We start from the raw sequence: 25,700 nt of genomic DNA, 5'->3' as shown, positions 1-25,700 counted from the left end.
CTTCATGCTGGTTTTCACATGTTGAGTTGTGTTTTGGGTTTTTAGGGGGTGGACTGATGCTCTTTACCCCTCCCCAAGGGAGTAAATGAAAACACCCCACACAGGATTGGAAAGACTTGGAAATTTAAATGGGAGTACTGTTCACTGTATTAGGAGAGTGGTCAAAGAGAGGTTCTCCTCCCCCTCTACTCTGCCCTGGTGAGGCCACATCTGGAATATTGTGTCCAGTTCTGGGCCCCTTGGCTCAAGAAGTGCCTCAAGGAACTGCTTGAAAGAGTCCAGTGCAAAGCCACTAAGATGCTGAAAGGAGTGGAGCATCTCCCATAGGAGAAGAGACTGAGGGAGATGAGGCTCTTTAGCTTGGAGAAGCTTTAGGGGGGCCCTCATTCATGTTTATAAAGATGTGAAGGGCAGTGTCAGGATGACAGAGCCAGGCTCTGCTCAGTGATGTCCAGTGACAGGACAAGGGGCAGTGGGTGCAAGCTGGTGTGCAGAAGGTACCATGTGAACATAAGGAAAAACTTTCTTACTGTGATGGTGACAGAACACTGGAACAGACTGCCCAGAGAGGTTGTGGAGTCTCCTTCTCTGGATACATTAAAAACCTATCTGGACACATTCCTGTGTGACCTACTCTGGGTGATTCTGCCCTGGCAAGGGGGTTGGGCTGGATGATCTTTCAAGGTCCCTTCCAACCCCTAGTGTTCTGTGATTCTGTGACCTGGCTGGCTTACCAGTTGGACTTAGTGATCTTCAGGGTCTTTTCCAACCAAAATGATTCTGTTTCTATATAACCTTCCCTTTGTCCCCTTCTGTCTTGGCATCACCTCTGCACAGTGCTAAGGCCACTGTCTCATCTGTCCTGCCACAGAGACAGAGATAAGGACAGATTGGTGTTGCTCTTGTTTTGCAGCTGCATGACACAAGTCAATATTCCCAGGGGCAGCCCCATCCTACACCACTTTCTGCATCTGGGGGGAGGGCTTCTCCATAGGGAAAAAGGGTAGGAACAGCTCAAGGCATTAACCTTGAGCCCCCTGTTCCTGGGCTCCGCAGGCGGGCGGCCACCCTTGCGAGCTACCAGCAGCGCCACGGTTTTTGTCAACCTGCTGGACCTGAATGACAACGACCCCACCTTCCAAAACCTGCCCTTCGTGGCTGAGATCGCTGAGGGCCTTCCTGCAGGCTCCTCCGTCTTCCAGGTGAGCAGGTCCCATTGCCACCACACGGGCAGCTGCTGCTGTCGATAGCTGTCACCTCTGCAAAGCAGGCTACCCATGCACTCTCGCCATCCTCTCCCACTCCACCAGCCCCTACATCCTCTCCATCCTTTCCATTGTCTCCATTATGTCCACCCTCTCCATCCCCCCTTGGTCCCCTCCGCCCTCTCCATCCCCCCTCGGTCCCCTCCGCCCTCTCCATGCTCCCTCCATCCCCTCCACCCTCTCCATGCCCCCTACGTCCCCTCTGCCCTCTCCATCCCCTCTCCACCCTCTCTGTCCCCTCACCATCCCCTCCACCCTCCACCCTCTCTGTCCCCTCATCATCCCCTCCACCCTTGCCATCCCCCCTCCACCCTCCACCCTCGCCATCCCCCCTCCGTTCCTTCCACCCTCCCCATCCCCTGGAAATGCAAATGTGGGGGAAGTTCCACCCCATGTGCCTGCTCCCTAAGCTCTGAGGGCTATTTGTTTCAGCCCAGCATCCCTAGGGACAGAGAAATGTTCAGGGATTCCATGGTGTGATTTCTACCACCAGGAGACGATGGGGCTCACCCCTCCTCTTTGCTCTCCCCATCAGGTAGTGGCCATTGACCTGGACGAGGGTCCCAACGGACAGGTGACGTACCGCATGCAGGTGGGGATGCCTCGCATGGATTTCCTCATCAACAGCACCAGTGGCCTTGTCACCTCCACCACCGTGCTGGACAGGGAGAGGATCGCTGAGTACTACCTGAGGGTGGTGGCCAGTGATGCTGGCACACCCTCCAAGAGCTCCACCAGCACCCTCACTGTCAAAGGTGGGTGCTCCAGGACCCCTTCCAACCCTTGCCCAGCTACAGAGCCCCACTCTGGTCCCAAAAACCTGGATGACAGGGACACCTCCCCCTGGCTCATATAGGAGACACTGAGACCCTTATTGTGTGGTCTAGCCCAGATTCAATGCATTTCTATTTATTGGCTTCACACAAGTGTGGTGGATAAGCATCATTTGGAAAGAAAATGCTCCTGGGTTCTCCTCAGGCCTGGGTTTGCAAAACGACAACTCTGGTCCTGTGACCCCTGCCATACACACCAGGAATTGCTGGGCTTATGTTGAACACTGGAACAGCTTGCCCAGGGAGGTGGTTGGGGACCCTTCCTTGAAGATATTCAAGGTGAGGCTCAATGAGGCCCTGGGCAACCTGATCTAGTTGGGGATGTGGTCAGACTCGATGACCTTTGGAGGTCCCTGGACCATTCTATGATTCTCCTCTAAAGAGGGGAGGAAATAAGTCTGTGATTGAAGTTGGTGTTTGCACCAGTTAGGCAGGGTTTCTTTGCACATGGAGCGTGATCTGGGTGCACCAGAGACAGCCAACTACAGCCTGGAGCCACAGAGCATTCCCTGGGATGCTCAAAGCAGCAGGCAGGCGGCTTGGGGGAGCCCAGCAGGAGAGGCACCCCTCGGAGGCTGCTCAGCTCTGCTCCCTCTTTCAGTTCTGGACGTGAACGACGAGAACCCCACCTTCTTCCCTGCTGTCTACAACGTGTCGCTGCCCGAGAACGTGGCGCGGGACTTCAAGGTGGTCCGGCTCAACTGCACCGATGCCGACGCTGGGCTGAACGCCGAGCTCAGCTACTTCATCACAGGTAGCAACCCCCCCACCAGCAGCTGCGAAGGGGACCTTTGGCTGGGGAAAGGAGCAGGCTGCCCCAGCCCGCGGCCAGGGTATCCTGCGCGTCACCGTTGACTTTTCCGGCCCCCTCCAAAGCTTGTGCAGTATCGCCCTCTGCTGAGGAGCCCTGCTTGGCTCTGCGCCTTGCTGACCACTGCTGGGCAGAGGGGAACCTGAGGAGGTTCAACAAGGAGAAGTGCAGAGTCCTGCATCTGGGAAGGAAGAATAAACTGCAGCAGTACAGGCTGGGAGGTGATCTGCTGGAGAGCAGCCCCCTGGAGAAGGACCTGGGAGTCCTGGCAGATAACAAGTTCTGCATGGGACAGCAATGTGCCCTGGTGGCCAAGAAGGCCAATGGGATCCTGGGGTGCATTAAGAGGAGTATGTCCAGCAGAGCAAGGGAGGTGCTCCTCCCTCTCTACTCTGCTCTAGTCAGGCCCCACCTGGAATATTGCATCCAGTTTTTGGCTTCAAGAGGGATATGGATCTACCTGAGAAAGTGCAATGGGAGGCTATGAGGATGATGAGGGGACTGGAGCACTGCCCTGTGAGGAGAGGCTGAGGGACATGGGGCTCTATAGTTTGGAGAAGAGAAGACTAAGAGGGGATTTAATGAATGTTTACAAATATCTGAGGGCTGTGGGTCAGGAGGGAGGGGACAGGCTCTGCTCACTTGCACCCTGGGATAGGGCAAGGGGCAGTGGATAGAAACTACAGCACAGGAGGCTCCACCTCAACATGAGGAGGAACTTCTTCCCTGTGAGGCTCACAGAGCACTGGAACAGACTGCCAATGAGGTTGTGGAGTCTCCTTCTCTGGAGACTTCCAAGCCCCGCCTGGATGCATTCCTGTGTGACCTGTGCTGGATTCTGTGCTCTGGCAGAGGGGTTGGACTCAATAATTTCCAGAGGCCCCTTCCAATCCCTAACATCCTGTGAGCCTGGGAAGAGCCCTGCTTGGCTCTTTGCCTTGCTGACCACCCCATGGCTCTCCTTGTCCTGACTGGGAGGGAGAAGTCTTGCCCTCCTGTCTTCACACACCCTTGGGATGTGGCCAGGAAAAGGCACAAGGGCAGGCTTCACACCACTGGAGTGGCAGTCAGTATTTAGGGCAGGAAGGCTCTCTGGAGTTTTCATCACCCAGCTGGCAGGTGAAGTTGGATGGGCAGGGAGCAGGTGGGAAGCGATGCTGCCTGGGCAGTGCCCGGCTTGCACCACAACTGCAGCACCTGCAGCTGGAGGCTGGGGAACCCCCTGGCCACAATTTGACTTGCAAATGGCACATGTGGCATTTAACCCTCAGGAAGAAGGTAAAAATAGATGTGACACCAAAGAGTCATTTTTTTCTCACAATAGCAGCCTCATGTTCCAGCCACACAAGCTGGGGGATGAAACGCTGGAGAAGCAGCCCTGAGGAGAAGGACTTGGAGTGCTGGTGGGGGGAAAGCTGGAGATGACCTGGCACTGTGTGCTCCCAGCCCAGAGCCAGCCTTGTCCAGAGCTGATCCCCAGTAGTGTGGGCAGCAGGGGGAGGGAGGGGATTCTGCCCCTCTGCTCTGCTGAGACCCCACCTGCAGTGCTGGGGCCAGCTCTGGAGTCCTCAGCACAGGAGGGACATGGATCTGCTGGGCCAGAGAAAGCCACAAAGATGATCAAAGGGCTGGTACCCCTCTGTTGTGAGGCCAGGTTAAGAGAGAGTTGGATTTGTTCAGCCTGGAGAAGAGAAGGCTCCAAGGAGGCCTTTTGGTGGCCGTTCAGTACTTAAAGGTGATCTATAAGCTGAGGACAGACCTTTTAGCAGGACCCTCTGAGACAGGGCAAAAGATGATGGTTTAAAACTAAAAGAGGGAGATTCAGACTATATACAGAAGGCAGAAATGTCTGACACTGAGGATGGTAAGATCCTGGCCCAGGCTGCCCAGAGAGGTGGTGGATGCACAACCCCTAGAAACATTTCAGGCCAGGTTGTATGGGGCTCTGAGCCAACTGGCTGCAGGGTGGTTGGACTAGATGACCTTTAAAGGTCATTTCCAACCCAACCCATTCTATGATTTGATGATTCTGCACTTGCTCTGCCCAAATCCATGTAGAACACAGCCCTTCAGGAGGTCAGGTTGAGACTTCCATAGCTGGGCTGACCCTGTGCCCAGGCTGCAGTATCCTCTGAAGTGTGGACTCTTCTTCCTGCATCCAGCCAGTGGCTGACCTGGTCCTTGTCCTTTTCTGCAGGTGGGAACCATGATGGCAAATTCAGCGTTGGCTTCAGGGATGGGGTGGTCAGGACGGTTGTGAGCCTGGACAGGGAGACTGTGGCATCATACACACTGATCCTGGAGGCCATTGGTAAGGATTTCCCACCCTTCCCATCAGACTGCTGCCACACAAGGGGCCCTTGCACATGCTGAGCTGTCTTGGAAATGCAGCAGAGTGACAACTACCTTTGAGGTGCTCTGTAAACTCAAGCCTGTGTTTGGTGTTAGCATCTCATAACCCATGGGTATGAAACTGTGGGTTCCACCATGGCTTTTGTAGACAGGCTCACACAGTTTTTCCCTTTGCCCTGGGGGAGGCAAGGGTCCCCATTCCTCAGAGGCTTCATGCTGTCCAGGGCAGACCTCCACCCAGAAAAGCCAGTGCCACAACATCTTTCCCCTAATACCATGCCAGCCCTTGGCTCAGAGGCTGCCCATTAATCCAGAGCCACATGGCAGAGGGCCTGCATGCCAGACACAGCTTGGCTGTCATCCCCAGAGCTTTATAATGATGTGCCTGTTTGCAGATGACTTGGGTGTCCCTTCTGAAAAGAGAAATAAGTAGCCTGGTCAGAAATCTTGGGGGGGGGGGGGGGGGGGGGCGGCACTGCAGGTGCCACAAAGTCTGCAGTGGGGCTGCTGCAGCAGCTGGGCACACAGGACTAGATCCCAAGTGGTAAAGGGTTTGTGCTGCCCCTCTGATGGTTATCAGGCTGCTGGTGTTCTCCCAGTCACCAGCTGAATGGGCTTAGTGCTCTCTTGCATCATGCTGGAAAACCCAAACCCAACCTATGCTCCCCATTGTGGCAAACGAAAGAGCCAGGCTTCTACGTCCTTATCCACTGAACATCAACTGACCTTGGTGCTCTTGGGCTGTGAGCTGAGCTGGGTCTACAGAAAACTCATCAAACCCCTGCTCATCCTCATCTCCCAAGCCTCCAGCAGTCCCTTCCAGCATACATCACTCCCTTAGTCCCCTCTTTAACCATCAGATGCATTTCCAGCCTCACTGGTCTGTGGCTCCGTGGCAGATCTTGGAGATGGTTTGGCTTTTCCTTTTCCTCTTCCTTACATACTGGAAGAAAGTTCAGTGCTACAACCTCTTAGGATGAGGGGGGATGGCTTTAAGCTTGAGGAGGGGAGATTTAGACTGGAGATTAGGAAGAAATTCTTTGCAGTGAGGGTGGTGAGACACTGGAACAGGTTGCCCAGGGAGCTTGTGGATGCCTCCTCCCTGGAGGTGTTCAAGGCCAGGTTGGATGAGGTCTTGAGCAACCTGGGCTGGTGGGAGGTGTCCCTTCCCATGGCAGGGGAGTTGGACCTAGATGATCTTTAAGGTCCCTTCCAACCCAAACCATTCTATGAACCTCCTTTCAGGATAAGCAGAAAACAAACCCTCGTGGCTCAGTGTGGGGGTTTGGAAACGCAGGAAAAAGGAAACAAACCCTCATGGCTCAGTGTGGGGTTTGGAAGCTGCAGCAAAGATGGAGGACTTCAGTTCAGAAAACTTTGCTCCTGTGGTTTTCAGTGGCCAAAGGCTGAGCACCCCCTGCCCTGGCCTTTCTCTCCCATACAGACAACGGCCCCACGGGGAACCGGCGCACAGGGACTGCCACCGTGTACGTGACCGTCCTGGACGTCAACGACAACCGACCCATCTTCCTTCAGAGCAGCTATGAGGTCAGCGTGCCCGAGGACATCCCAGCTGCCAGCAGCATAGTGCAGGTGTGTGGCTCTCTTCCACCATGGCTCTTGGCGGGCTGAAGGGGGTCTCCCATCCTCCAACCCCTGGCACCGGGACTGTGAGAAGCTGTGGGAAGCCCAGGGGGCAGATTTTTCTCTCCCCATCTCCCCAAAGCCAGGGCAAGATGTCATCTTGTTTAGGCACTCCCCTGCTCCTTTGTAGGGTGGGTGATGGTGGAGGAGGTGGAGGTGTTTAAGAGGAGACTGGATGAGGCACTTGGTGCCATGGTTTAGTTGATTAGATGGTGTTGGGTGATAGGTTGGACTTGATGATCTCAAAGGTTTCTTCCAACCTGGTTAATTCTACCCTACCCTACTCTACTCTATTCTACCCCTATTCTACCTCTATTCTATTCTATTCTATTCTATTCTATTCTATTCTATTCTATTCTATTCTATTCTATTCTATTCTATTCTATTCTATTCTATTCTATTCCATTCTATTCCATTCCATTCCATTCCATTCCATTCCATTCCATTCCATTCCATTCCATTCCATTCCATTCTATTCTAATCTATTCTACCCCTATTCTACCTCTACTCTACTCTATTCTACCTCTATTCTACCTCTATTCTAGTCTAGTCTAGTCTAGTCTACTCTACTCTACTCTACTCTACTCTATTCTACCCCCATTCTACCTCTACTCTACTCTATTCTACCTCTATTCTGTTCTGTTCTGTTCTATTCTATTCTATTCTATTCTATTCTATTCTATTCTATTCTATTCTATTCTACTCTAATCTATTCTACCCCTATTCTACCTCTACTCTACTCTATTCTATTCTATTCTATTCTATTCTATTCTACTCTAGTCTACTCTACTCTATTCTACCTTATTCTACCCCTACTCTGTCCTGTCCTGTCCTGTCCTATCCTATCCTATCCTATCCTATCCTATCCTATCCTATCCTATCCTATCCTATCCTATCCTATCCTTATTCTATTCTATTCTATTCTATTCTATTCCATTCCATTCCATTCCATTCCGTTCCATTCCATTCCAGTCCAGTCCATTCCATTCCATTCCATTCCATTCTACTCTATTCTAAAATTTCCCCCCAACATGGACTTGCCAGACCAGCTCAGTTGGAAAAGCCAATGAAGCTGTATTGACAAGCAAAACCACAACCTAAATATGAAATGCAATGGATATGTACAAAATGCACCATATTTACATGCATCTACCATTCAGAAACAACACAAGAACCCCCCTGGACAAACCAGGGGGCTACTAATAGCTTCCCCTCTCCCTGCTCCCTACGCCCCTACACATAGGACAAGAGAGAGAGAGCAGAGAGTTGCTGTTAGTTACTTAACCACAGCAAGAACACATTCAGGGCCAGCAGAAGCCACAAGTTACTGCCTGCTAGAGAGAGGAAGCCAAAAAGAGAGAAAGTTAGTTTACAGATCTAACTTTTATGTTCTCTCTCTGTCCAGTGGGATTATTCAGACCATATCATTCTTTTCCTTTTTACATCCAATAGTAATTCATTTACATCCTACCACTTTGCCTTCAAGATCTGTGGAAATTTTTCTAGGCATAGCCTAAAACTACCAGATTTTGGTAGCCCAGGCTGTGAGCACCAGGGAGAAGACTCCAAAGCACAAGGGGAAAATATGAACTTCACCCCATTTCTGCAGGAGGTGAGAGGAGCAAACCCAAGCCCTGTGCTGGCAAGGCCCCTTTGCCTGGCTGTGTCCTCACTTTCTCCCCCCCTCCCAGCAGAGAAGGGATGGAGAGCAGACATCTCAAGGGGGAGGGAGAAGACTTCATGCAAAGAGATGCTCTGAGAAATGGTGGGGGGAAGCGGAGGGAGAAAAGCATTTGGACTTTGCTTTCATTTTTGTTCCTCTTTGAGGGTGCAGTGGGCAGAGCTGAATGGCTCAGTGAGTGCTGAATGAATGCAGGCATTCACTCAGCCTCCAAAGCTTACAGCATCCCTTCAAACCCAGGGCTCTTCTGGAGCGGGCACCAAAGGCTCTTTGCAGAGAGCCCTGGGAAGGCTGCTCCTGCCTTGAATACCTCTCTGCACACAGGGAAAGGGGCAGCTTTGTCCCTGCCTCTCAGGGACAGGGTGAGTCATTGGGAGAGAAGAAAGGAGCCTTTTGCCTCCTGCAATAAAGGTTTGCTGGGAGCTGTGTGTGGGTGCTGGGAGCATGAGCTTCTTGTGGCTCCTAGTCACCTGTGGTGCCATGGCACAATGATGCCTGTAGCACCATGCCTGTCTCTGCCTGCAATCCCTGTGCCCAGGCTAGAAGCATGCAGGGAGCTGGGTGGGGAATCAATGTTGGGCCCAATCCTGTTCAATATCTTTATCGATGATCTGGATGAGGGGATAGAGTCCATCATCAATAAATTTGCAGATGACGCCAAGCTGGGGGCAGGAGTTGATCTGTTAGAGGGTAGGAGGGATCTCCAGAGGGACCTTGCCAGGCTGGACAGATGGGCAGAGTCCAATGGCATGAGATTGAACACATCTAAGTGCCAGGTTCTACACATTGGCCACAACAACCCCAGGCAGTGCTACAGGCTGGGGTCAGAGTGGCTGGAGAGCAGCCAGGCAGAAAGGGACCTGGGGGTACTGGTTGACAGCAGCTGAACATGAGCCAGCAGTGTGCCCAGGTGGCCAAGAAGGCCAAGGGCATCCTGGCCTGCATCAGGAACAGTGTGGCCAGCAGGAGCAGGGAGGTCATTGTGCCCCTGGACTCAGCACTGGTTAGGCCACACCTTGAGTCCTGTGTCCAGTTCTGGGCCCCTCAGTTTAGGAAATATGTTGAGATGCTGGAAGGTGTCCAGAGAAGGGCAACAAAGCTGGGGAGGGGTCTGGAGCACAGCCCTGTGAGGAGAGGCTGAGGGAGCTGGGGTTGCTTAGCCTGGAGAAGGGGAGGCTCAGGGGAGGCCTTATTGCCATCTACAGCTACTACAGCTACCTGAAGGGAGGTTGTAGACAGGTGGGAGTCAGTCCCTTCTCCCAGGCAAGCAGTGACAGAACAAGAGGACACAGGCTCAAGCTGTGCCAGGGGAGGTTTAGGCTTGAGGTGAGGAGAAAGTTCTTCCCAGAGAGAGTTGTTAGCCATTGGAATGTGCTGCCCAGGGAGGTGCTGGAGTCATCATCACTGGAGCTGCTTAAAAAGAGCCTGAATGAGGCACTTGGTGCTATGGTTTAGCTGATTAGATGGTGCTGGGTGATAGGTTGGACTTGATGATCTCAAAGGTCTTTTCCAACCTGGTTCATTCTGTATTCTGTATACCTAAAGCTGAGCTAGTTTTGCAAATTGGAAGTCTAGGAATGGAGGAAAACCAATCCTGGCATCAAAGTCTCCCTTCCCAAAAGAGGGAGGTGGCTTTGGAATCCTGTGGCAAAGGAGACGTGGTGTTTTGGAAGAGGTTTGTTTTCCACAGAACAGAATCAGACGGGAAAAGTAAATGGGCAGTGGCTCAGGTTCAGTTTAATTTACACCTTTAAAAGTGAACACTTGGTACTGAATATCTCCCCCTTCAAATGACATCCAAGTGTCCCTGTGGCAGCAAGGAGAGGCTTTGAAGGTTTCCCCATCCTCTTCTCCAATCCAGACCTGGAGGAGTGTGGGAATGTCCCAGGCAGCCAGGGAGGTCCTGGTGCAGAGCTGCACCCTGCAAGGGTCGGAAAACACTGGAACCCCAGAGGGATGATGTTTGGTGCTCACCATGGCACCTCATTGGGTGAAGTCTCCATGGCTGAATGTAGTGTGAGCTGCAGCCCTGGAAGAATTAAACCACTTTTCCTTTTGCTTTTAAGCACATCAGCTTACCTGCTGGCTGTTATACCCTTTCCCAGCAGAAAGGAGCAGCTCAGCCTTGCGTGGTGCCTTTCCAAGCTGTCAGAGGCTGCAAGCCTCAAAAGGCCTCTTTACTGCCTTTGCAGACGTGTTTACCTGCTCCTGCTGCTCATTTATTGAAGCAGGCTTCCAGCAGACAGCTGGAACCTGCATCCTTCCAAGCATCAGCAACCCACAGCTTGTTGTACGGGTCAGGGGAACAAGCCTTCCTCCGCCGACTCAGGAGCTGAGGATTGCTTTCTGAGGAGAGGTTTGCCCTGGGATGCCCCTCTTCAAGGAGTTCTTTGTTAGGCAGCCAGGTTGTTTTGCTCTCTTTGCCCAGGCTGTTTGTTCAGCTGCCTCACAAGTTGCACAATGTTTTCCAGAAGAAATTAAGCAGCAACATTTTTTTTTATGGCATGCCTGGTGCTAGCTCTGTGTGGGTGTGAAGTTGGGATGCCTCCACCTTTCCTGCCAGGAAACAGTAACCTGGAAAGCATTGGGGAAATTGAAGTAGCAAAATCTCCTGTCACCTTGCAGAGCTGCTGTGTGGTAATGAGCTCAGCTGGGATGCTCAGGAGACCAGGCCTGAGGAGGGAGCCGAGCCTCAACCCAAAGCCTAGGGCAGAGTAGCAGCGTGGGGTGAGTTAGTACCCGCAGAGCAGGATCACATTTTGGTGGACTCCATGACATCCCAGTCCTGGCTGGCAGGGGAGCTCCTGGGACAGGCAAGCTGGCTCTGGGCCAGCGGCTGGCTCCTTCTGAAGGTGCTGATGGAGCAGCGCAGGGAGCCCAGCCGCTTCCAGAGCCTCAGCTGGGGCTCGCTGGCGTCTGCTGGGTGATGTGGCATGCACTCAACGGGCCCAAAGTGGGGCTGGTCCAGCACCACAGGCTTGCAGAGGCTGACAAAGATGAGGAAGGTTGCCAGGAGCAGGAAGATGCAGACGAGCACGATGATGATGGACAGCGGGTCTGCCACCTTGGGGGATGCAGGACTGGGTGGGACCAGCTCGGTGGTTGAAACTGGAAGCCAAGGGAGAGGCGGAGTAGGAGAGGTCCCATTGTCAGCACCCTCTGTGCTCATCTTCCCTGCAGTGAGAAGCAGCATGGATGATTACCCCTCAGAAGCTGGATAGGCAGCCACCCTCTGTTCACCCTGGTGGGTTTTTGGCTTGTTTTGATGTCTAAGGTCCTCCCAGCCATGTTTTTTGTGGCACAGGGTGACAGGAGCCTGGCAGCTTTGCCAGCAAGCAAAGCACAGAGGTGGGATTTACACCTGTGAAGTTCTACCTGAAGTGCAAAACCATCTGGCCAAGCACAAGTAGTGACCACATACTCTGGGACACTGCGGTCCCAGTGACACCACCTGTGTGGAACTCACACACAGGCAGTGCAGGAAGGTTTTTCTGAGAGTGATAACCAACCATACACTGGAGAAGGTCCAAAACCCTCCCCCCTGCTCTCTGCTCCTCAGAACTGTGGCTTTGTTGAACTGGCAGTCATTTGGGGTGGTTGTTTTTTTGGATTGTTCCCTCTCCCCTAAAGAAAATGGATGGTTGGCTGAGCCTCTGCCCAGAGAAGTCCTCACTGAGCTGCAGTATTGTGCTGGCTCTGCCTTTTTGGGTGGTTGCAGGGTAGAAGTGTAACGCCCTCCCCCTACTTGTGCCAAAAATTCTCTTGGGCTAGGCATTTTCCTGACCTGGCTTCAGGTCCAGACATGCCATGAGTTTCTCAGCCAGGTGTGATGCAAACCAGCTTCCCAAAAGCCTCATCAGTAAGAGCTCTTACCAAACATCTCGTGGCCACCGTCATTTGCCCACCAGGTCAGACCCACCCCCCCACTCACATTCCCAGAGCAGTCTGCACCCATTGTTTTGCTTTCATGCACCCTCCCATACTCATTTTTCACCCTGGGTGGGCTGTGCTTGAGACCAGCATCTTCCCAGCTCAGAGACCTCGCTGTGCCAGCCCTCTGCAATGCGACAGCTTGGCTCGGCCCTTGGTTCTCCAGCTCGTATGCTGGAGGTAGAGCTTTATTACACTGACTTTCCTACAGAGATGTGGGAGTTAGAAGAGTGATGGAGAGCTGTTAGAATGGTCCATGGCCAGGCACTCTCCTGCCAAATATGGGTTTGGATTGAGCCAATTTAATTAGAGCTTAGGATGGGGAAAGACAGGGATGCAGGGACTGCCAGGGTCTCTGGGTCTGCTCTTGCAGCTGCTGTCCCAAAGCCACACAGCTTTGTGTAGGCAGCAGCCAGGCATTCCTCAGCACAGCAATCAAAAAAAGAAAAGGAGAGAGGAGACATCAATGGCATGTCTTTAATCACCATGAGACACCTCAGTGGAGATGAGCCTGGTGGAAAGTAAGATGCTGCATCAGAAGAGACAAGCGTTGCTCACCAGCCAAACTGTGCAGGAGAAAACAGCCTTAAGCAAACACTGTGAGAGCTGCAAGGTTGAGTGCTGGGAGTCCTTGAACTTGGGCTGTCTGTGCTCCAACCATACCCTCTGTGTGCAGGGTGCATGCTTGGGCAGGTGAGCTCCCAGCTCAGGTTTCCCAACACTCTGCCTGGTCACGGAGGGAACTTACTACTCCCACAGGATCTGTGCTCCAGATACAGAGGGGTTAGAGCCAGAAGTTTCTACCAGAGTTGGGCACTGGGTTTGAGGCACTTGTGAGATGTGATTCATTTCTGGAATGCTTTGGCCTTGCCTGGGCTTGCTGTGGATGGTATTGGCCTCAGGGCAAGAACTAGATCATCCTGGTCACAGCTTGGAGGCTCTGGGAAGATGTGGCTGTTTCCATGGGTCAGAGCCAGGTCTGCACTCAGGAGATGTGAAATGCAAAAATAAATGGGTTGGCCCCTGAGAACACCTTAGCTCAGGTGAATCCTGTGTGTATTGCAGGCAGGCTCAGGTACCATGGCTCTCATTTCCTCCTCCAAAGCAGTATTTCCACTTCTCCTCACCCCAAAAGCATTTTTTTACTGCACAGCCTTTCCTTTCCCAGCTCAGCCTCTTCACCTCCAGCTTTGGAAGGAGAGCAACCCTTGGCAGCCAAAGCTATCCCGAGGACCCTCCTTGCTCCCTGGGTAGGCTGCTCCTGGGCTCTGCCCAGGCATGAGAACCAGCAGGCAGGGCTGCTGCTTACCCCCAACAGCAAAGGCAGCCTGAATTGAGGTTACCAAGGCTACCTAAATTCTGGCATTTACTGACCACACGTGGTTTGGCTTGGTGACCTTACAGTGTTGTTAAGAGCAAGCCAGAAGGCATGGACAATTTCTTCAGGTTGGTTTTTTGCTCTGTTGATGGTGGCTGTGGGGCTTTTCTTTTCAATCCAGCTGACAATGTCCCTTAGAAACTGTCAGGAGAGTCTCACTGGTGTTTGTTTTCCCAGGCTCTTCCAGCCATGCTTCCCATCCCCTCTCTTCTCACACCCAGCTCAACTGGCAGAGCTGTAGGTTCAGGGAAGATCCAGGCTGTCCCTCACCTGATTTCTAAGTCCTTCTAGAGAGAGAGGCACTGAAAAATCTGGAAAATCTTTGCAGATGGCTTTTTTTCCCAGGGCCAGTAGATTTTCCATGTATTAAAGGGAACATCCCCTCCCTCTCCTGCCTGGGGCAAAGCTAAAGCCATTCCAACAGAATCTCAGCAAAAAGCCACCAAAATTGGGCTCCTATCAGCAATATGGCAGAAGCAGCACTTGCCATACATGGGAACAAAGGCTTCCATCCCATAGAGTGGGAGCTTGGTGCCTTCCCTGAAGCCTGGCAACAGACCAGTTACCCACAGCATTTTGTACCCACAGGCCAGGCTGCTGCCTGCATCCCTGTTTGTAGCATCCTCCCCCACTCCAGCATCACTGTCCCAACAAGCCCCACATTGTACAGCCCAGATATGTCAAGAAGAGGCTGCCCAGCCTGGCAGATCCCCCAAGAAGGGTCATCCCTGCCTGGTCAGCTCCAACAAGAGACATCCCCACAACCCAGCAGCCGAGGATCAGAGGGAAGGAAGAGAAACTGCAAACAGCAAATTGCTCCCGAGGAAAGTGGAAAGGAAAAAGAAATGATTGCTATGCATGAGCAGCAGAGATTGTTCTGCCCAGCAGTGCTGCCTGCCTGGCCTGGCCCAGCTGCCTGGTTTGGCAGCACTTTTCCATATACTCTCCCTCCCTTTTTCTCAAATTCCAGCAAAGAAAAGGCTGCTTCAGGCTCTTCTGTGCCTGCAACCCAGCTCAGATGAAAAGCAGCTCTCTTTCCCCTCCCTATCCTGCTTACAAGGCTTTCCTGGAGCTCCCCAGCTTTTCCCAACGCACTGAGTCTTTCCAGTCTCTTGCAGGAGGAGGCGGTGCTGGCAAATCCCAAACACCCAGCTCACCAGCCTGGAGAGCCGGGTTTTGAAAGCCGAGGGCTGTCAGGGATGCTGCTTCCCGTCCCCCGCACAGCGCTGCACTCGCAGGACTTTCCCAACCTCCCATCACAAAGCAGGAGGACAGGGAAGGGAGGAGGGATGTTTAACTTCAACCCCACCCCAAACTTCTCATCTTCTCTCCCCACCCCACCTGCAGCCCTTTCCCCAGGCTGAGGGCAGCAGCTCTGCAGCTGAGGATGGCAACACGCCCCTGACCGGCCCCACTCGCCCCTGAGGGTCAGCCTGAGCAGCCAGTGGCGGGTCTGCCGTGGGGATTTGTGCTCCCTACCTCTCACCGGCCAGCCGAGCCCGGGCTTTCCTCCAGAACGCCTGCCCTGCCGCCTCTCCCACCGCGCTTTACCGACTGCCGGCCCCCTCCTCCCTTTTGGAGGGCACGGGAGGGTGGGAGAGCGATGGCAGCCAGGCTGGGAGCAGCCCGAGCGTGCAAAGCCCAGGGGGTTCGCCAGCCGCCTCCCAGGCTTTGCCAGCTCAGTGGTGCCCTGGGGCTGTGCCCCGCTGGGATGAGGGGCTGAGCCCCTCGGGGTCTGTCTGCCCCGGCTTTGCCCCTGCAGGACGCTGAATGGTACGGTCGTGGGCTGAGCCCCACGCCTGCTCCCCCTTTTCCCAGCAGCTCTGCGCCAAGCTGCCTGCTTTATTCCCATCCTTTTATTCTTCTCCCCTCGTCCCTCCTCCTTTTTTGACCCCTTTCCAGGAGCCGGGGGGTGTTGGAAAGGTGGCCTGCCAAAGGCTGGCTCTGCCTGCAGCCCACTCTCTCTAGCAGGGGGGACAGGATGGAGGCACCTAGTTGCTCAGCTGCACAAGATGCCTTGTGCCTGCAGCAGAAGGAGCTTTTCTCCCACCACTTGCTCTCAAGTCCAATTGTTTGCCTAAGTTTGGAACAGTCTGTCCAAGTACATCTCCTCTGGGACCTCAGTGGCTGAAAGCAGCAGTAGCAGCTGAGCTTCAGGCTGGCAGGAGCATATGTTGGTTTCATGGAAACTACTTCAGAAGTGGACCCCTAGGAATCTCATGGGGTTCAGCAAGGTCCTGCACCTGCAGGATGAAAGGCTGGAGAGCAGCCCTGAGGAGAAGGACTTGGAGTGCTGGTGGACATGACTTGGCACTGTGTGCTCCCAGCCCAGACCCAGCTGAGTCTTGGGCTGATCCCCAGCAGCATGGGCCACAGGTGGAGGGAGGGGATTCTGCCCCTCTGCTCTGATGAGAGCCCACCTGCAGTGCTGGGGCCAGCTCTGGAGTCCCCAGCCCAGGAGAGACATGGACCTGTTGGAGCAGGGCCAGAGAAGACCACAGCAATGCTGGGAGGGCTGGAACCTCTCTGCTGTGAGGCCAGGCTGAGACAACAGGGGTTGAGAGCAACCTGATCTAGTTGGGAATTTTTTACTGCAGGGGGAATTGGACTGGATGACTTTTAAAGGTCCCTTCTAACCTTCTCTGATTCTACCTTTTTATTTACCTGGGCTGACTCATCTTATCTGCTTTCTGTGCTGCATATCCTTGCAGCAGCTCCTCGGGTGAGCTGGGAAAAGGGTGGCTAAGAGGATGTTTGCAGCTTGGAATTTCTCATCACATTGAAATCCATGCTCACCTTGACATGCAGCTTCCTGGGCACAGCAGGACAAGGAGTGGAGCAAAAAGCTGCAAAGTTTTGTCTCCCACCCCTTAGGCTTCCAACCCACCATGGCACAGAGTTTTGGCTGATGCCAAACACTTTCCCAGGATGGAGCCAGTGCCATGCCAAGGCAAACAGTCTGCCTGGGCATTACTCCCCTGCTGCTACAGGACTCATCCATCACATGTAAGAGGAGTTCTGCCCAGGTTCTGCCCAGAAATGGCTTCAGGGAGACCTGAGGGTGGGAGAGTTGGTATGAGAGGGAACTCTCTGCTGTGAAAGGAAGGTAACAAATGGTAGAACAACAGGAAACATCCTCAGGTTGTGCCACAGGGTTTTGAGAGTGGATATTAGGAAAAAGGGTTATCAAGCTCTGGACCAGGGTGCCCGGGGATTCCACATCCCTGGAGGGGTTTAAAAGCCATGCAGTCGTGGTGCTGAGGGACATGGTTTGGTGATGGACCTTGGCAGCACTTGTTTAGTGGTGGGACTTGATGATCTTAAAGACCTCTTCCAATCTAAACAATTCTGTGATTCTGAAGTGATTGATCCATGGTGAAACATGGAGCAGGGCACAGGGTTTGTATCTGATCATAAAGCAAGACGTGGGCTGATCTGGGACACATGAGGACAAGGTACATGGCACAGGGGTGGGAAATCCAAATAGTTTGCAAGTCAGTCAGCATTTTCCAAGGTTTCTGCAGGCATGGGCTGGTTTGGTGAAAAGGAACAAGAGCAATTTGAAGTGTCTTCCCCTCTGGAGATATTCAAGACCTGCCTGGATGTGTTCCTAGGTGACCTTGCTCTGGCAGGGGAGTTGGACTGGACGATCTTTTGAGGTCCCTTCCAGCCCCTAATATTCTGTGATCTCAAAACTGCATTTCCAAAGGGCATCTCTGACTCTTGCAAGCCCAGGGCTGTGAAAGGGAGTCCCTGTAAGTGGCTTCACTGCTCCCTTGCACCTGCATCCTTTGCCTTTCTCTTTTCAGTGCACATCTGGGCACCGACCCACACTTGCCCGGGGAAGGGAGACCACTGGGTAGTATTTGCAGGGAGAACTACAGCAGAAGATGCCTTGCTGGGGGAAGGAGGGGAGACAACAAAAGCTAAGACATTCCCTGCATCCTCATCCCAGGGACTTGCAAGTGACCACCGCTGCGGCTGGGATTTGGATGCTGTGTGGGAAGCGATTTCTGCAGGGGGGAGGTGCGGTGGCTCGATGCCAGCTGGGGAAGAAGCCCAGACCCCACTGCCCCTCACCACATCCAGCCTTCCAGCTGCTGGGGCCAGTGTGCTGCTGGCGGGGGGCTGAGGAGAACACACTGCAGTGTTGTTCGGCAACAGCAGAGGGGAGCCGTGTCTCGGGTTTCCGGGGGCAGGTGCTTGACTGACTCACTGCAGTGCATCGCAGCTGAAGGGTCCTCCCACCCGCTGGTGGGGGTCTTGCAAAGACCCAGACCAGTGTCCAGACCACCAGCATGCTCTAGACTGGTTGCATTTGTGTTTCTTTTGGTCGTTTTTACATATGCTGCTGCTTGGGTGACTTGCTGTGATGCTGTGGGCTGCCTGCCCGTCACAAATGGGAGCAGGAATCCCTGCCCAGCTCTGCCAGCAGGGAAGCTCCATCCTTAGTGGTGAAGTCTTTTGTACCGGGAACGCTGTGGCCAGCAGGACTAAGGAAAGGGTTGTCCCCCAGTGCTTGGCACTGGTGAGGCAACACCTCTAGTACTGGGTTCAGTTTGGTGTTCAGAAGGACAGTGAGGTGCTGGAGTGTGCCCAGAGTAGGGCAACAAAGCTGGTGAAGGATCTGGAAAGCAGGTCTTATGAGGAGTGGCTGAGGTTGTCCAGCCTCAGCAGAGTGAGAGGACTTGTCACAGTCTGGAAATGTCTGCCTTAAACCTTCACTGCTTTTCTTATCTCATGAAGGTGAAAGCCACAGATGCAGATGAAGGCATTAACGGGCGAGTGTGGTACAGGATTGTCAAGGGTAAGTCCAGGAGCCCCTTTGTGCACTGGTGGGTTTGTACCAAGCTTCAGCCATCCCACACACAGCCTTGGGAGGTTGTGCTCCCCACCCCTTTTGCATTTTCCACCCCAGAGAGCAAAATTTTAACACTAGGATTAAATGCCAGGGCATGATTTGTCACGGATGGACATCTAGGTGCTGTAGCTCCTGGCTTGACGAGGGCCAAGCCCTGGGGTAGCTGAAGGAGATTCATGTTTACAAACATCTGATTAATGATTACAAATATCTGAAGGCTGGGCATCAAAAAGAAGGGGCCAGCCTCTTTTCAGTGATGCCCTGTGATAAGAGGAGTGGCAGTGGATAAAACTGGAACACAGGAAGCTCTGCCTCAACCAGAGGCAAAACTTCTTTACTGCAAGGGTGATGGAGCACTTGGAGCAGGCTGCTCAGAGAGGTTGTGGAGTCTCCTTCTCTGGAGCCTTTCAAAACCAGCCTGAATGCATTCTTGCATGACCTGCCACAGGAGATCCTGCTTTAGCAGGGGGGTTGGACTGGATGATCCCCAGAGGTCCCTTCTAACTCCTACCACTCTATGAGACAGGGACTTGGGTTTTGCTCAATAATCTTCCTCCAAGACAGCCCCCAAGGCAGGGCTGGATGTGTCAGCAGGACTGATGCCAGATGGATGGGCAGCATGCATCTCCCTTTTCCCCTCCACCAGGAAATGAGCACAACCACTTCCGCATCAATCCCAGCACCGGGCTGGTGATGAGGGGCGTGCGGCCCCTGGACAGGGAGCAGAACTCCTCTCACGTCCTGGAGGTGGAGGCCTACAACACGGAGCAGGGACCCATGAGGAGCTCCGTGAGGGTAAGGACCTCACAGCTGCGGAGGGGAGGGCAGCAGGGCTGGGTGGAGGAGGAGTTCATCCAAACTATTTGGGATGCTTCATCAGAGGGCAGTCGTTTCCAGCCCTCGCAGGCATGCAGGAAGTTGGAGAGATCTTGGCATGGAAAGGCTGACAGGAAGTCTCCAGGGGCTGCCCGTGGGTGGAGAAGAGCCCTTTGGAGGGGGACTGTTGTTATATTATTTTGTTTCTTTTTCTTTCCTTCCTTCTTTCTTTCTTTCTTTCTCTTTCTTTCTTTCCTTCTTTCTTTCTTTCTCTCTTTCTTTCTCTCTTTCTCTCTTTCTCTCTTTCTTTCTCTTTCTCTCTCTTTCTCTCTTTCTCTCTTTCTCTCTTTCTCTCTTTCTCTCTTTCTCTCTTTCTCTCTTTCTCTCTTTCTCTCTTTCTCTCTTTCTCTCTTTCTCTCTTTCTCTCTTTCTCTCTTTCTCTCTTTCTCTCTTCTCTCTTTCTCTCTTTCTCTCTTTCTCTCTTTCTCTCTTTCTCTCTTTCTCTCTCTCTTTCTTTCTCTCTTTCTCTCTTTCTTTCTCTCTTTCTCTCTTTTCTTTCTCTTTTCTTTCTCTCTTTTCTTTCTCTTTTCTTTCTCTCTTTCTTTCTTTCTCTCTTTTCTTTCTCTTTTCTTTCTCTTTCTCTCTTTCTTCCTTTCTTTCTTCCTTTCTTTCTTCCTTTCTTTCTTCCTTTCTTTCTTCCTTTCTTTCTTCCTTTCTTTCTTCCTTTCTTTCTTCCTTTCTTTCTTCCTTTCTTTCTTCCTTTCTTTCTTCCTTTCTTTCTTCCTTTCTTTCTTCCTTTCTTTCTTCCTTTCTTTCTTCCTTTCTTTCTTCCTTTCTTTCTTCCTTTCTTTCTTTCTTTCTTTCTTCCTTCCTTTCTTCCTTCCTGTCTTCCTTTCTGTCTTTCTTTCTTCTTTTCTTGTGACAAATCAATGTGATGAGGTTGCTCAGTGGTGCAGCAGTCACTGGTGGAGAGAATCCTGCTCACCCAGTGAGATGTCACTCAGCCATCAGGAGGACTGCTGCCCACGGCAGGGGGCTTGGAACTAAGATGATCCTTGAGGTCCCTTCCAACCCTAATAATTCTATGATTCTAGGAAGAGCTGAGCTGTTGGAAGCCATATCTCCTGACCAGGCATTCCTTTAAATAACCCAGGACCCCCTGGCAATAAGCTTTCGCAGGGAGACACGCCAGCTTCCCACAGTTCCCACAGTCCCAGCCCTCTGGCTGCTTTTATTTTTAGCCCCAGTGCTGGGGTGGGCTCTGGCCGAGCGTGACTTGCCCGCAGCACCAGCAGCAAACCAGGAGGAGAAAGGCTGTCCCCTGGGGAAGCAGCAGCTCGACCTGCTGAACTCGGAGCAAAATTTCCCACTGAGCCGTCAGTGTCGCCACACTACAGGGCCTCTGACTGCAACCTTTCCAGCAGGAGATCCCAGAGCATGGAAGAATTCATGCACAGGCTGTGTGTCCCTCCAGCCAGGGAAGGACTGAGTCACTCCAACCACAGGGCTGGTTTCAATCTGTGGTGTTAAACGTGGCGTTTGTAGCAGAGATGTTGGGGCTGTTCAGTCTGCAGAAGAGAAGGCTCCAAAGAGACCTTCTTGTGGCCTTCCAGCAGCTGAAGAGGGCTACAAGAAAGCTGGGGAGGGAGTGTTGAGGGTGTCAGGGAGTGATAGGACTAGGGGGAATGGAACAAAAGTAGAAATGGGTAGATTGAGATTAGATGTTAGGAAGAAGTTGTTGCCCATGAGGGGGGTGAGAGACTGGCACAGGTTGCCCAGGGAGGTGGTAGAAGCCTCATTCCTGGAGGCTTTTGCAGCCAGGCTGGAGGTGGCTGTGAGCAACCTGATCGTTGTGAGGTGTCCCTGGCCATGGCAGGGGGGTTGGAACTGGCTGCTCCTTGAGGTCCCTTCCAGCCCTAACAATTCTGTGATTCTATGATGTTCCTCCTGTGCAGCAGATGAGTGCCAGGAAGGATGTGTTTCCCCTCACAAGCATGAGGAGCTGGGGAGGGCTCCTGAGCTTGCCCAGCTCACCTGTGGTTTCTCCATGGGTGGGGGGGTTTGCAGGTGATTGTCTACGTGGAAGATGTCAATGATGAGGTGCCAGTGTTCACCCAGCGCCAGTACAACCGCCTGGGGCTGCGGGAGACAGCAGGGATAGGCACCTCGGTGGTGGTGGTCCGGGCCACGGACCGAGACACAGGTAGGAAGCTAGAGGTGAGAGACACCCAGCTTGGGGTGGGGGGTGGGGTGTTGGTGGTGAAATTTCCCCCTCCCAGCATTAAATTTGCCAGACCAGCTCAGTTGGAAGCAAATGAAAGCTGTATTTAGAAGCAAAACTACAATCTACAATGGAATGCAATGAACGTGTACAAAACATACAGGACTGACAATATTGGCAGGTACTTACAGTTAATAAACAGCACAAGAACCCTCCTGGCCAAGGACCAAGGCAAACTAGCTTCTCCCTCCCTGCCTCCCACTCCCTGCTTCCCCCTTACCCCCTGTACAAATAGGACAAAAGAATAGAATAGACTAGACTAGACTAGACTAGAATAGAATAGAATAGAATAGACCAGACCAGGTTGGAAAAGACCTTTGAGATCACCCAGCACCATCTAATCAACTAAACCATGGCACCAAGCACCCCATCCAGTCTCCTCCTAAACACCTCCACCACCTCCCTGGGCAGCACATTCCAATGGCAAATCTCTCTTTCTATGAAGAACTTCTTCCTAACATCCAGCCTAAACCTCCCCTGGCACAGCTTGAGACTGTGTCCTCTTGTTCTGCTGCTGGCTGCCTGGGAGAAGAGACCAACATCTGCCTGTCTGCAACCTCCCTTCAGGTAGCTGTAGAGAGCAATAAGGTCACCCCTGAGCTTCCTCTTCTCCAGGCTAAGCAACCCCAGCTCCCTCAGCCTCTCCTCACAGGGCTGTGGCCCAGACCCCTCCCCAGCTTTGTTGCCCTTCTCTGGACACCTTCCAGCATCTCAACATCTTTCCTAACCTGAGGAGCCCAGACCTGGACACAGGACTCAAGGTGTGGCCTAACCAGTGCTGAGTCCAGGGAGCAGAGGGATGTTAGACTTAGCCAAAACAATGCAGCCAAGGTCAGTCAGAAGCAAGTCAGTATCTCTCCCAGAGCAAAGAAGCGAGAGGAGGAGAGAAACTGTTTTGGGAACTAAATCTTCCGGTAGGTATCTCTCCAATGGGGTTGTTCAGAATTAGCTTTATTTTCCTTTTTACACCCAGTAGTGTACATTTTACTACTTCCTGTCCTGGGGAAGTTTAGGCTGGAGGTGAGAAAGTTCTTCCCAGAAAGAGTAATTGGCCATTGGGATGTGCTGCCCAGGGAGGTGGTGGAGTCACCGTCCCTGGAGGTGTTCAAAAGAGGATCGGATGTGGCGCTTGGAGCCATGGTTTAGCTGTCAGGAGGTGTTAGGTTGGACTTGATGATCTCAAAGGTCTTTTCCAACCTGGTTGATTCTGTGATCCTATGATAAGATCTGTGAAAAAATTTTGAAGGCATAGCCTAAAACTACCACAGGGGGAGAAGTGGGGAAATCAGCCATTGCACAGATCCTGGCTTGGCCAGGTTGAAATCCCCCATGTGGGATGGGGTCCGCTCCATGGCTGGAGTTAGCATCGGTGGTGCCTGCTGGTGCAGCCAGCACCACAGCTCCTGCTCCTGCCCCAGGGAACGGCGGTCTGGTGAACTACAAAATCCTGTCGGGTGCAGAAGGGAAGTTTGAGATCGATGAGAGCACAGGCCTCATCACCACCATCGACTACCTGGACTACGAGACCAAAACCAGCTACCTGATGAACGTCTCGGCCACGGACCAAGCGCCTCCCAACAACCAGGGCTTCTGCAGCGTCTACGTCAGCCTGCTCAACGAGCTGGACGAGGCTGTGCAGTTCTCCAACAGCAGCTACGAGGCTGTGATCATGGAGAACATCCCCCTGGGCTCCGAGGTGCTCCGGGTCCAGGCCCGCTCCATTGACAACCTCAACCAGATCACCTACAAGTTCGACCCCAACACCAACGCCCAGGCCCTCTCCCTGTTCAAAATCAACGGCATCACTGTGAGTAGCCACAGCCTGACCCCCTCCTGGCTTGGCTGCACCTGAATTCTTGGTGACCAGCCTGGCTGTTGTTCATCCCTGGCAGGGTGTGATCACTGTCAAAGGCCAGGTGGATAGAGAGAAAGGAGACTTCTACACCTTGACAGTGGTGGCTGACGACGGAGGGCCAAAGATTGACTCCACAGTGGTGAGTAGCTTCTACCTGGGGCTGTTTAGGCTTGAGAAGACTGAGAGGGAATCATATCAATGTGTAATAATAGCTGAGGGGTGGGTGTCAAGTGGAGGGGGCCAAGCTCTTTCGGGTGGTGTGCACTAATAAGACAAGAAACAAGACTGAACATAGACTATTTCACCTCAAGAGTAGGAGAAACTTCTTTACAGTGAGGGTGACAGGGCACTGGAGCAGGCTGCCCAGAGAGGCTGTGGAGTCTCCTTCTCTGGAGACTTTCCAAACCCACCTGGATGCATTCCTGTGCAGACTACCCTTAGGTGCTTTGGCAGGGGGGTTGGACTCAATGATCTCTGGAGGTCCAACCTCTAATGTAGTGTGATACTGTGATACCTACTTCCTCACAAACCTCTGTGCAGGCAGAGCTGACCTCAGGTCACCTTCCTCTGACCTGGGACAGCATGTCCTAGTTGTCCTCTCTGTTGTAACCAGCAGGGTCTGGAAATCCTGGTTTGGGGGAATGCTTGGATTTGCATAATTATGAGCTGGTGCCTCGTAGCTTCTGCATGGCATAGGATGGGATTTCTCAGAACAAAATTACCCAACACCCCAAACTGTGGGAGTTTGTAGTTTGCTTACCAAGGTAAAACCATTTTGAGACAGGTAAACATGAGCTAGGGTGTGCCCACATGGCCAAGAAAGCCAACAGCATCCTGGCATAGTGTGGTCAGTAGGACTAGGGTAGGGATTATCCCCCAGTGCTCATCACTGATGAAGCCACACCTCAAATAATGGGTTCAGTTTTGGGTCCCTCACTACAAGAAGGATATTAAAGTGCTGGAGCCAGTCTAGAAGGGCAACAAAACTGGTGAAGGGCCTAGAGCACAAGTTTTGTGAGGAGCATCTTAAGGAATTAGGGTTTAGCATGGAGAAAAGCAGGTTTAGGAGATGTCCTTGTTCTCCACAGCTCCCTGGAAGGAGGTTGGAGCTAGATGTGGTTTGGTCTTTTCTCCCATGTAACAAGTTGTAGGACAAGAGGAAATGGCCTCAAGTTGCATCAGGGGAAGTTTAGGTTGGGTTCCTTCCCATAAAAGGATTGTTGAGCCTTGGACCTGGCTGTCCAGGGCAGTGGTTGAGTCCCTGTCCCTGGAGGGGTTTCAAAGCTGTGTAGATGTGGTGCTGAGGGACACAGTTTAGTGGTGACCTGCCAGCGCTGGGTTAACAGCTGGACTGGATGATGTCAAAGGTCTTCTCCAACCAACGTGATTCTGTGATTCTCTGTTTGACAGGGCTATATTTGGCACTGTCCACTATCAAAGGCAGCTTGGCAGGGAGGTGATTTGCATTTCTCTGTGGGGGCAGGAGGCATGCTGGGTGCAGAGTAAGCCTGGTCCACATGCCACTACCCAAATCCTGTTGATTTGGTCCATCTGGAGAAACAAGGCCCCAGGAAGGGCTTTGAAACTAGAGACTGGCCTGCAGTGATGGGCAGCATCAGGTCTTCATGCATCTGTTGCCTCTCAAAGGACTCTGGATGGCAAAGGCATCAAAGGCTGCCTGCCCCAGCCCGTGGGTGTTGATGGCTGTGTTCTCCACACACTGCCAGGCCTTTCCCAGGGCACGGGGAAATCCACCAAATACAAAGGGATGCACCTACAGAGGAGCCTCTGAATCTCCTCAGTGGGGAAAGTGAGGCCCCCAGCACTGCTGTGGTGGGATGCAAGGCTGCCCAGTGCCCCTTGCACCTCCTCATCCATCACTAACTCTTGGTTCTTTGTTTTGTGTTTCCCCCTTTGCTCTCCTCCAACAGAAGGTAAGCATGGCCGTCGTGATGGCATCATCTCAGGATCCACCCTCAACTCCACCATGAGC

General features: G+C 52.7%; 2 protein-coding genes across 2 annotated transcripts in view; one reads left to right on the top strand and one right to left on the bottom strand.

The window, feature by feature from the left end:
- CDH23 (cadherin related 23) overlaps positions 1–25,700 on the top strand; it is a 334,982-nt gene that overhangs the window by 255,634 nt on the left and 53,648 nt on the right. Inside the window, exons 23-33 of the mRNA XM_054174778.1 lie at positions 1,057–1,202; positions 1,801–2,020; positions 2,700–2,852; positions 5,107–5,220; positions 6,706–6,854; positions 18,641–18,701; positions 19,402–19,550; positions 21,639–21,774; positions 23,271–23,659; positions 23,745–23,846; positions 25,639–25,641. Coding sequence (XP_054030753.1) covers positions 1,057–1,202; positions 1,801–2,020; positions 2,700–2,852; positions 5,107–5,220; positions 6,706–6,854; positions 18,641–18,701; positions 19,402–19,550; positions 21,639–21,774; positions 23,271–23,659; positions 23,745–23,846; positions 25,639–25,641 — 1,622 coding nt within the window. The remainder of the gene's footprint in view (positions 1–1,056; positions 1,203–1,800; positions 2,021–2,699; positions 2,853–5,106; positions 5,221–6,705; positions 6,855–18,640; positions 18,702–19,401; positions 19,551–21,638; positions 21,775–23,270; positions 23,660–23,744; positions 23,847–25,638; positions 25,642–25,700) is intronic.
- Positions 11,339–15,398, bottom strand: C30H10orf105 (chromosome 30 C10orf105 homolog). Its single transcript, XM_054174777.1, has 2 exons — positions 15,374–15,398; positions 11,339–11,760 (listed from the first exon to the last, which is right to left on the bottom strand). Exon 2 carries the CDS (start codon positions 11,753–11,755, stop codon positions 11,339–11,341), a length of 417 nt encoding a protein of 138 aa, XP_054030752.1. The 5' UTR covers positions 11,756–11,760; positions 15,374–15,398.

This window comes from Dryobates pubescens, chromosome 30, assembly GCF_014839835.1.
Source record: "Dryobates pubescens isolate bDryPub1 chromosome 30, bDryPub1.pri, whole genome shotgun sequence".
NCBI lineage: Eukaryota > Metazoa > Chordata > Aves > Piciformes > Picidae > Dryobates > Dryobates pubescens.
The sequence above is the reverse complement of the archived record's forward strand: the minus strand, read 5'-3'. Positions and strand labels throughout refer to the sequence as shown.